Here is a 12,389-nt window from a genome sequence, read left to right on the forward strand (position 1 = left end):
AGAAACCGGACCAAAGGAAGACCAGTCTTAGAAGGACGCCTGCACACGTCAGCTCCTGCTCACGTGAGGGCCACGTCACCAGTTAGCTTAGGACCCCAATTACCACTCCCACTAGGCGAGCGGCAGGAGCTGCGGTCTGCCTCCCTTCCCCATCACATCCGTCCTGTCACTCATTTTCCTCTTTACCAATCCCGAAGACCAGAAGTAGCCCCTTCTTGTGGTTGGAATTTGCCTTTCTTTGATTAACACAAAGAGGCTCTCGGCCTTTTCTGCCTCAAGAGGAATATTTTTTTCTCTTTTCTACTCCCTAGTCAATCATCTCTCCCTTCACCTCACCTCCCTTCAGCCGTGAAAGTGCAACATTTCTCCTGTCTGCCTAAACGAAATAAGGGTGGGGGAAGGTGTAGGATCTCAGAAAAGGAACTAGGGAGTAGGAGTGTCTTTCTTCTCAAACTTTTCTGTTCGTTACTTTTTATAATCATTACTTTTGTATTGAGAAAATAAGATGATGCCAGTTTCATTTGAGTGGAGGAAGATTAGAATGGAAGGGGGGTATAAAAGGGCTCATTCATTTAATCAGAAAATATATATATAGGTAAATAGAGATATATATATAGAGAGAGATATCCCCAATACAAACATCTAACTTCTTTCCCCTCCTTCATGAAAGTAATGCACACTCCTTATTTTTAAAACGGTGCAGACAATGGAGAAATGTATAAAGTAAAACATGAAAGGGCCCTGCACTACCTTTTCCAACACCAAAAACTTAAAAATATATATTTTTATTGAGAAATATCCACATACATACAGCCCAATCATATTACACAATCAATGACTCACAATATTATCATCACATAGTTGTGTATTCTTCACCATGATCATTTTGAGAACATTTGCATCACTCCAGAAAAAGAAATAATAAGGAAAAAAGCATATACATTCCATACTCCTTACCCCTCCTGCTCATTGATCCACAATATTTCCTTTTTTACTTATTAACTATTCTAATATTGTTATTTGTGTTACATTCTCTCTTTTTGCAGTTTTAAAATATGAATGACCATCTAGTTTCAACACCATTCAATATTGACATTCCTTTGTTCTTCCTCATGCAGAACATTTTTTAATTTGTACATTTAGTCACTATCATTATACACTCTAGGCATTCCTAGATTATGCCATCTCAGTCTTTATCATTTATCTTTCCTTCTGGTTTCATATGTGCCCCAGCCCTCCTCCATCATTTTCACATTCAGCTTCATTCAGTGTACATACATTCTTGTATTACAGTTAGGTAGTATTGTGCTATCCACTTCTGAATTTTTACAATCAGTCCCTTTGCACAGTCTGTATCCCTTCAGCTCCAATTACCCAATCTCTACCTTATTTCTATATCCTGATAACCTCTGTTCTTAATTGAAATTCTCCAAGTTCACTCATCAATGTTATTTCATATCGGTGAGACCAAATAGTATTTGTCCTTTTGTTTCTGGCTAATCTCACTCAGCATAATGTCCTCAAGGTCCATCCACATTGTTGCATGCTTCATGACTTTATTCTGTCGTACAGTTGCATAGTATTCCATTGTATGCATATACCATAGCTTGTTTAGCCACTTGTCTGTTGATAGACATTAATACCAATAACTTTTAACAATTACCACCATTCTTCATGCAAATAAAAAATATATGTATGCATGTGTCAAATTCCTAGTTGAACAAAAATATACACAAGAAAAACTGTTGACATTTAGTGCAATACTTGCAAAAAAGTTGAACTTTAATTTGAGAAGAACTGAAATCTTTAAGAATTGAGTGTTTTTATTCAGGTCAACTTACATGATCTTCAATAAATTTTTAAAGTTTCTTCAGGTAGTTCATACTCATTGCTTGTGAAGTTTATTCCAAGGTATTTTATTGTTTGTTTGTTTGCTTTTGTGAATGACATTCCTTTTTTAATTACATCTTCTACCAGGTTACTGCCTATTTACAGAAAAGAAATAACTTATAATATAGTTCTCGTTGGTGACCTTTCTTATTTCTAATAGTTTTTCAGTTGATATCTTTGTTTTTTTCTAGGTATGCATACATAATCATCTGCAAGTGATCATTTTTCAGTTCTTTTCCAGTATTTATACCTCTTGTGCTTTCATTTTCTGTACATACTGCATTAAGCAGAACCTCCAGAGCTATGTTGAAATATAGTGGTGATTGAGAGACTCCTGATATTGTTCTTGAAATAAATGGAAATACCCTTAATATTTCACCATTTAGTATATTTGCTGGTTGTTTCTGATGTATTTTTCTTCATCTGAATATCTGTGATTGGGGAGATAGGATGTCTAAAAGTTTCGCTTTCATAACTCTTTATATAAGACAAAAAAATTCAATGTCCGCTACATAATATTGCATGGTAGGGAGAGCTGTCACATGTGCCATGCTTACTGGGAATATATTGGTGAGCAAAAGCAGACACTGATCCTGCTCTCACAGAGGAAATAAGATCTTAATAAAATAATCACATATACACATAAATAAAAAAAACTACTGTGAAAGAAAGGAACACTGTTCATGTGTAAAAGAAGTGTCATAGTCTGGGAACAGGAAAGGCTTTCTTGTAGGGGTGTGGGGGGTGACATTTGAGGTGAAATTAAGGAAAACATGTGTTAACTAGGAAAAGAAAGAAGCAGAAAAAAATGTTTCACATTCTCCTCTCCTCTGATAACCACTGTGATAACCTATCTACCCTATCCCAGGTTAAACCTTGTGAAAATCACTGCTAATTTATTAATTGACTCTTTCCATGCTTTATTGTTATTTCACATGTATCAACAAAGAATCAAATATGTAGATACAACATTTGTGTGTGTGTTGTACATATACATCATTTAAAAATAATTTGGGATGATACTGTGTACACTATTATTCTGCAAACTATTTTTTTCACAGATCATGTACATCTTTTGCAGATATATAATAATCTGTAGTGTGGATTTACAAAAGTTTAACAAATCTATTACTTGATTGATATTTAGGCTCTTCCTAATCTCTTTTTTTTTTTTACATGGCAGGCACCGGAAATTGAACCCGGGTCCCCTGGCATGGCAGGCAAGCATTCTTGCCTGCTGAACCACCGTGGCCCACCTTCTTCCTAATCTTTGTCTATTACAAAAATGCTACAGTGGAGACCTTTGTATACATATATCTTTTGGCAATTGTGGCATTATTTTCTTAGGATAAATTCCTAGAAGTAAAATCACTGGGCCAAAGTGGATTTTCACTTTAAATTGTTATCTATCCTGCCAATATTCATCTCTTACACTTTGATATATATTCTCTGTTTTAATCCAAAAAATATATTTTTCTTTAAAATGAGATTAAGCATCTTTTCATAGGTTTATTAGCCATTTGTGTTTCTCTTTTTGTGAGCTACTGAGTTCTATCCTTTCACCACTTTTTCTGCTAGATTGATTATCTTTTGCTTATCAATAAATAAGAACTTTCTGTAAATTGAGAAAATGGGCCTTTTAACTATCATAAGTGTTTTAAGTATTTTCTACAGTTTTCTTTGGACTTCTGCTATATATAAGTTTTTAATCTTTATAGTTCAAAATTTAACATTCTCTTTCTTTACATTTTTTTTTGGGGGGGGGGTTATGTCCTGCTTAGGAAGGCCTATCTTTTCTTCTAATTTTTTATGAATTTTTTACATTTAAATTTTGGGTCTACATGGAACTTAGAAAATTATCCTAACATTAATCATCAAATAATCCCTCTTTAGCTCATTTTTAATCACCTTTATCATAAGCTAAATATCAGAATATCTCTTTTCTTTCTTCTTAAGTACCAAGTTGTTTTAATTATATTACTGTGGTGGTTTGAAGCTGTATGTACTCTAGAAAACCATGCTCTTAAATGTAATCTATTCTTGCGGGTATGAGCCCATTTTAAGTAGGATCCTTTGATGAGGCTATTTCAGTTAAGGTGTGACCCACTTCATTCAGGATGGGCCTTAATCCTATTACCGAAGTCCTTTATAAGCAGAATGAATACAGAAAGAGAGAGATCTGAAAGCAATGAACCCCTGAAGAAAAAAGAGAGAACAAGCCCTGGATGGAAGGGAGAGACCAGCAGATGCCACCATGTGTCTTGCTATATGGCAGAAGAGCCAGGGATCACTGGCAGCCAGTCTTCAAGATGAAAGCATAATCCTGATGATGCTTTGATTTGGATATTGTCATGGTCTCAAACTGTAAACTAATACATTCACATTGTTTAAAGCCAACCCATTTCATGGTATCTGCTTTGAAAAGCCTAGGAAACTAAAACAAGTACCTTTATAATATGTTTTAATATCTGGTAATCTTCCAAACTACTCTGCTTTTTCAGAATTTGCCTGCTTATTCACATGTGTTTATTTAGAGATAAAATGTATTATTTTGACAAATTCCCCTTCTAAAATCCTGCTTTCATTTCAATTGGGATTCCTTTTTTTTTATATATATATACTATATGGCAGGGACACATTTCATTCTTTTCCCATGTGAGAATCCTATTATTGCGGCACCATTTGTTGAATTTTTTGTTTGTTTGTTTTTGTTGGTTTCTTTGCTTGTTTGGGAAGTGCATGGGCCAGAAATCGAGCCTGGGTCTTCCATATGGCAGGCGAAAATTCTACCGCTGAACTACACTTGCACCTGCCTGGGATTATTTTTAATTTATAAATTGATGGAGGGATCATTGGCATCTTTACAAGAATATCATCTTTCCCCAGAACCCAGTTTTTCTAGTTATTTGTCTTCACTTATATTTCTCAGAAGTTTCTAAATTAAAAAAAAAAAAAACTCCTAGAATACTGCCTGACACACTGTAGGTTACCAATAAATAATTTTATTGAATGAATGAATATATTTTGCAGATTTTTTATTGTTTATTCATAAGATTCTTACTTTTTCTCATGGCTATTGTAAATCAGATCCTTTCTTTATCTTACATTTTTTGTTTATTGCTTTTATATTAAAAAGGAATTGAATTTTGTATATTAACTACCATAAGTGTTACTATACACTTATGATATACACTTATACACTGGTTTTATAACCAGTCTCTTTGTGAAGTTCTGTTTTAAATTGCAAGAGGAAGAACTAGTATTGCTGAAGCCTAGAGACAACTAGAACCATAGATGAGGAACTTCCTAGCAGGAGGTGAAGTCTTAAAGGGATGCAGTAATTGACAATAAAATAGCCCAAGCAGGAAGGGAGCAGGGAAGAAATACTTTACCTTCTCTCTCTGCCCTCAAAATTTCTTTTAGTGCATTCCATTGGCCAAACCCAAAGAGAAGCCAACCAGCAATGGAACCTAGGTGATACAGCCCACAATGGTCAGCTTCCTAGGGCATAGAACTGGAGGGCAAGAAATGGATGCAACGGTGGGGACAAATGAAGGAAAACTAGTCCAATCCACCCTTTTTGCCATTCAACATCCATTCTTGACCTTTACTCCAATGACAAAGGTCTCATCTCCAACAAGGGAGCAGGAATACAAAGTTACATCCACCACTATACTGTCAGAGGGTGATGTTAATTCAGTCGTATTCCCACTTGGAACCTAATTTAGACCATTAACCAACACCATTACTTTTCATACATCATAGAAAAGGAGGAAAATAAGTGATCAACTAAGATATACATAGCTGCTGCAGTTCCCACCTCTGTAGATGGTTATGAAGTCAAAGTCAACAATCATAACTTTATTCTTCTACCACCAAATCTATGTTTTCTTAGACTAAGCTGGTTTCTTCCCTAGTGGAATGACTGAAACTTCTAATCCTGTCTTAATTGAATTTCTGCCATTTCCCATTGACCAGTACTATTAAGCAAGTGAGAGGTTACAAGCATACTTCCTCTTGTTCTCATTGTACAGCAGTAAACTTATTTTCCCTAGATTAGTTAGGCTGAATCACTCTAACCACTGCAATAACCCTTTTCTCTACAAATAGGTTCAGTAGCACGAGGAGACCAAAATGGCCAGAGTGCAGTCCTAGCTTTCAATGCAATAGGATCACAGCTTTTTTCCCTGGTGGAAGCATTCTTCCCTTGGAAAACAGAACCTCCAAACCTGATGAGCCCAAGGTTGAGGAGACAGAAAGTTTTTTTCTTTAGTGGACTAATTGGTGTAATAGTGAGAGGGGTCACTTGCTCCTCCTCCCCTTCATTCCCAGCTCTGCGTATCCTAGCTGTGGGAAAAATAGCACCATATACTAACAACTGGCTTCTTTTGCATCCTTGTAGTACAGCACTGCCAAACTGGGAGAGTGCAGGTTCCCAATTGGCCCCATCACTAAAGTCCAGGAAGCCATTTATTATTCTAGGAGGCAGGCTGCTTCTACATCATGGAGAAAGTGGTAAAAACTGGTGAATATTTGGATATGACTGTATTATTGCACTTCTTTTTCCATTAAATTAGTTCCATGGTCAGAGACAATGCTGTGTAGGATACTCTAATAAGGGTTAAGGCATTCTGGAAGTTCACGGATGGTGGTTGTTGTGCTGGTTTGAAAGTGTTGTGTACCCCAGAAAAGCCATGTCCTTTAATGCTGACTCAATATTGTAGGGTGTAAATCTTTGATTAGATTTTTTCCATTGAGATTGACCCACTCAATTGTGGGTGTAGCCTTTTGGTTAGATTCCTCCATAGAGATAAGGCACACACAACTGTGGGTGTGGCCTTTTGATTAGATGGAGATGTGACTGCCCATTCAAGGTAGGTCTTGATTAGCTTACTGGAGTCTTTAAGAGAGCTCATGGAAAGGGAAAGAGTTCAGAGCTAACATAGATGCTTGGAGAACAGTTGCTTCAGAGCTGACACACACAGAGACATTTGGAGATGCCGAAAGAAAACACCCTTGGAGAAGCTGTTTGAAACCAGAAGCCAAAGGACCAGCAGATGCCAGACATGCCTTCCCAGGTGACAGAGGTGTCTGGATGTCATTGGTTTTTCCTGAGTCAAGGTATCTTTCTCTGGATGCCTTTGAACTTCTTTATGGCCTTAGAACTGTAAACTTGTAACTTAATAAATTCCCTTTTTAAAAAGCATTCCAATTCTGAAACATTGCATTCCAGCAGCACTTAACAAACCAAAACAGTGTTGATGACAAAATCATGAGCAAAGAAGGGACATGTGAGTCTGGAATGCATATTTACTTTATAAAGACAAATTTCTGTTTTTACCACGATGGTGTCCCATGTAATCAACCTACCATGAAGCTGGCTGGTACTCCTGAGAAATGGGATTCATCATTGTCTTCTTCTGTTGTCATTTGGGCACTCAATGCTGTTAGTACAAGATCAGCCTTGGTGGGTCAAAGCCCATACATACTATTGATCTCATGCATAGTGTTCATCCTTGATACCATGATCACTTTATACATAAGCCCATTAAGCAAGCACTGGGGTGGGTGATGAAAAAGATGACTGGCATTCATAAAACATGTCATTTTGTCCAACCAATTATCAGGAACATCTCTGAAGCAGGTAACCTCTGGTGAGCATTTATATTGACCACAAATACCTTCATATGCTACACATTTTCTGAAAGGTCCTTCCACACAACTCTCCCCCAGGCCTCCCTATCACCAATCTTCCAATCTTGTTATTTTCAAGTCCCTGACCATCCATTAGCTACGGTTCATGAGTATTGAATGTCAGGCCTTTTTTCTTTCTAAATAAATTGGACAACCAGATGTGCTATTAAAAGTCCCATCCACTAAGATTTTCCTTCTCCACTGTGTTTTAGGGTCAGTAGTGATTGGACCTATAATGTAGAATACCAGCAGACCCATGTTCTTTTAAGTGCTCAAAAGATACACCCATTGAGGCAATTCTGGAAGTCAACTCCCTTTTTAAGTTTGGAGACAGTAAGGACTAGCATAGGTGTTAGACCTCTCCATGTGAGAGAACTGCCTCAGGTGAAGTCACTGAAAAGCCTTCATACAAGGGAAAGTTAGCTTTTTCTGATAGAGGTGGGTGGGCTGCTCCTATTGGAAAGGGAGTTTGAGGGATGCATTTAACTTTCTTTCTGCCCAAATACCTCCACCCCAAGTCTCAAAATACCACTTCTTTCCAATCAGCGCCCTAATATTAACAAACGAGTCTTGGTACAATTATGCATATAACTCTGCACCCCTGAAAAAATCATACTTTGGGCTTAATCTTCAGCCATATCTGCACTGTGGCTACAAAAGTAAAGGAATCAAGTCTGCAATAGAAGCTTTCTGTTTCGGCACCTGGGCCTTGAGTTGAGAGTTCAAGGCTTTGCGTTTCTTTTCCTTTTTTAAGTTTTAGAGAGCAGGCAGAAGTACCTATCTCATTTGTCAACTTTGTAACCACAACTGTTGCCATTGTGGTCAAGTGCAACAACCACTCCATCACCCAAAGCCTTGCGCTCCACCAACATTCCATCTCATGCTACCATTGGTGATAATTTGGTTACTTGTGATGTCACTGCACGCTATGATTGCCAGTGTTCCACTTCTCTCCCAGCAGGGACATTATTTATGTATTCATCACATATTTGAGCAACCCAATTCTAGAATTGCATCTTGAAGGAATGTTTCCTGAGGCCAACTCCCGATACTAACAGTATCAAACAGGGTCCTGGCAGGAAAAAAAAATCCAACTCAAATGGTTCATGAGACTTGAATGTGTGGACTACTTACAGAGGTGTAGACAGGGTTAAAAGAACTAACAAGGTTTTTTGAAAAGCCTAGAGAGCATCAATGGTAGGAAACTTTTATGATACCTAAGCCTAAAAGCCCAAGGGAGACAGATATATGGCTTCTTTTAATCACCCCAGCAATTTCCAGCCTTCTGAGTCAGCCCAGTTGTTGCGAACCAAGACGAAATGTCTCTGCAGTGCCGTGCTCAAATTTCTGACCCACAAACCTCTGAACATAATAAAATGATTGTGGTTGCATAGCACTAAGATTTGGGGTGATTTCCCACATAGCATTAGATCACAGGAACAACTCCATTACAGAATAAGAAATATCTGTTTCAAAGTTTACCTTTATAATTTTTTAATTGATAAAGTAAAGGATTTTATGAAACCAGTTTGTAACCACCACTTAAATTTTAGGCTTTGTCATAACATGGAAGACCCCTGAGCCATTCACAAGGGACCACATAGTGTATGATTCCACTTACATGAAATACCCAGAATAGGCAAATTCACAGAGACAGGAAATAGACTAATGGTAGCTTAGGGCTGGCAGGGAGAGGTAGGAAAAATATGGAATGATCGTTAAAGAGGATGGAAATTCCTTTCTAGTATAATGAGAATGTCCTAATATTGATTGTGGTGATGATTGCACAACTCTGAGAATATACTAAAAACCACTGAGTTGTACACATTAAATGAGTGAATTACTTGGCATATAAATGATATTTCAATAAAGATGTTAAAATGTTGGGGAAAAAAAGGCCCAAGGGAGAAAATAGTGTTACTGGGGCCCAGTGAGAGCTGAAGCCATGGAAGAGGGACCTCCTTGCAGTAATTGTAGTCCGGGAGGGAAGTACCCACTACTAGAAAATGCAGCTTGGAACAGAGAAGGAGCGAGGGAAAAATATCTGACCTCTTGTTACCTCTTGCCCTCCAATTTCTTGTCTACGCCCCTATTGGCAAAAGACAACCTGAGTCCTAGCTGGATTCCAACCGCTGTTGCAGCTGCTGTACAACCGTTTTCAGGACTCAAGGAATCACAGACGCTGTTCTCAGGATGGTGATCCGTGTTTATATTGCATCTTCTTCAGGTTCTACGGCGATTAAGAAGAAACAGCAAGATGTGCTTGGCTTCTTGGAAGCCAACAAAATTGGATTTGAAGAAAAAGATATTGCAGCCAATGAGGAGAATCGGAAGTGGATGAGAGAAAATGTACCTGAAAACAGTCGACCAGCCACAGGGTATCCACTGCCACCTCAGATTTTCAATGAAAGCCAGTACCGTGGGGACTATGATGCCTTCTTTGAAGCCAGAGAAAATAATGCAGTGTATGCCTTTTTAGGCTTGACAGCACCTCCTGGTTCAAAGGAAGCAGAAGCCCAGGCAAAGCAGCAAGCATGAACCTTAAACATTCTGCCTTAACCATCCTGAAACAGGCATCTCCATTGTTTTTATAAAATAGCAAAATTATCTTGGCTTCAAAAGATTTAGGCTTAACATTGAATAATACATTAGTTAACAGTTTTCCATGTAAACAATCAAAATGGATACATGATTAAAGTATAAATGGTATGAGGAGAATAGGGGCAAAAAAAAATTTTAAATAGCTGTCCTAGTAGAGCAGTATTGTCTGCCAAGACATTTTATGTGCTTCATTAATTTCAAAAAGCAAACACTCATCTTTTTTTTGGTATTATTGCAGCATAAATATATTTGTAGCTCAACTTATTAAATATTGAGGAATTTTCAAAGGAGAGTTTGAAAAAGAATCTGTTTCTTGTACCCAAATTGCTTCATTAACTTTAGTGAACGTGAACACGTACAATTTAATGTTATATTAATGTGATTAAAAATTGTTTCAGGTAAAATTTATGATGTGTCAATCATTGTAATATCTTATAATAATTATAACATTCCCACTCTTTTGTAGATGCATCTTTTGTGTACTGAATCACAAGTTTTGCAGGTTTCTAAATTGAATCTTTCATTCCACACTTCAGAGATTAGGATAGATAGTCTCCCATAACAAAGCAATAGATGCATTTAGTTGATAAGTTATTTCCTTAACTACACAGCAATGATGGAATCATGTTTCTAAGTTGCTCACTCTGGTGAAATAGGTATATGTGTATCATGGAAGAAAAACAGAACCCAGAGATTTCACAGAAAAATATTACAACCTTGCTGGGTCCAACACCAAGAGAAATCTGAATAAATGCCCAGACGCCAGCAGCAGAAGATAACTGTCCACGCTCAAAAGATTGAGAATATGGCTCAGTCAAAGGAACAAACCAATAGCTCAAATGAGACACAAGAGCTGAGACAACTAATGCTGAATATACGAACAGAAATGGAAAACCTCTTCAAAAATGAAATCGATAAATTGAGGGAGGACATGAAGAGGACATGGGCTGAACATAAAGAAGAAATAGAAAAACTGAAAAAACAAATCGCAGAACTTATGGAAGTGAAGGATAAAGTAGCAAACATAGAAAAAATAATGGATAGCTACAATGATAGATTTAAAGAGACAGAAGATAGAATTAGTGATTTGGAGGATGGAACATCTGAATTCCAAAAAGAAACAGAAACTATAGGGAAAAGAATGGAAAAATTTGAACAGGGTATCAGGGAACTCAAGGACAATATGAACCGCACAAATATACGTGTTGTGGGTGTCCCAGAAGGAGAAGAGAAGGGAAAAGGAGGAGAAAAACTAATGGAAGAAATTATCACTGAAAATTTCCCAACTCTTATGAAAGACCTAAAATTACAGATCCAAGAAGTGCAGCGCACCCCAAAGAGATTAGACCCAAATAGGCGTTCTCCAAGACACTTACTAGTTAGAATGTCAGAGGTCAAAGAGAAAGAGAAGATCTTGAAAGCAGCAAGAGAAAAACAATCCATTACATACAAGGGAAACCCAATAAGATTTTGTGTAGATTTCTCAGCAGAAACCATGGAAGCTAGAAGACAGTGGGATGATATATTTAAAATACTAAAAGAGAAAAACTGCCAACCAAGACTCCTATATCCAGCAAAATTATCCTTCAAAAATGAGGGAGAAATTAAAACATTCTCAGACAAAAAGTCACTGAAAGAATTTGTGACCAAGAGACCAGCTCTGCAAGAAATACTAAAGGGAGCACTAGAGTCAGATACAAAAAGACAGAAGAGAGAGATATGGAAAAGAGTGTAGAAAGAAGGAAAATCAGATATGATATATATAATACAAAAGGCAAAATGTTAGAGGAAAATATTATCCAAACAGTAATAACACTAAATGTCAATGGACTGAATTCCCCAATCAAAAGACATAGATTGGCAGAATGGATTAAAAAACAGGATCCTTCTATATGCTGTCTACAGGAAACACATCTTAGACCCAAAGATAAACATAGGTTGAAAGTGAAAGGTTGGGAAAAGATATTTCATGCAAATAACAACCAGAAAAGAGCAGGAGTGGCTATACTAATATCCAACAAATTAGACTTCAAATGTAAAACAGTTAAAAGAGACAAAGAAGGACACTATATACTAATAAAAGGAACAATTAAACAAGAAGACATAACAATCATAAATATTTACGCACCGAATCAGAATGCCCCAAAATACGTGAGGAATATACTGCAAACATTGAAAAGGGAAATAGACTCATATACCATAAT

The 12,389-nt window shown here is 37.1% G+C and overlaps 2 protein-coding genes across 3 annotated transcripts in view; one reads left to right on the forward strand and one right to left on the reverse strand.

Annotated features, from left to right (window-relative positions):
* Positions 1 to 12,389, reverse strand: part of LOC143670839 (armadillo repeat-containing X-linked protein 1-like) — an 88,674-nt gene that overhangs the window by 5,078 nt on the left and 71,207 nt on the right. The window lies entirely within an intron of this gene.
* On the forward strand, positions 9,703 to 10,855 carry LOC143671307 (adapter SH3BGRL). The gene has a single exon (XM_077146419.1). The coding sequence runs from the start codon at positions 9,778 to 9,780 to the stop codon at positions 10,120 to 10,122; it is 345 nt and encodes a 114-aa protein (XP_077002534.1). The 5' UTR covers positions 9,703 to 9,777; the 3' UTR covers positions 10,123 to 10,855.

Source organism: Tamandua tetradactyla, chromosome X (assembly GCF_023851605.1).
Source record: "Tamandua tetradactyla isolate mTamTet1 chromosome X, mTamTet1.pri, whole genome shotgun sequence".
NCBI classification, from domain to species: domain Eukaryota; kingdom Metazoa; phylum Chordata; class Mammalia; order Pilosa; family Myrmecophagidae; genus Tamandua; species Tamandua tetradactyla.

Excerpts from the sequence above, each read along its gene's own strand:
- LOC143671307 (XM_077146419.1), top strand. The coding sequence starts at position 9,778 with ATGGTGATCCGTGTTTATATTGCATCTTCTTCAGGTTCTACGGCGATT.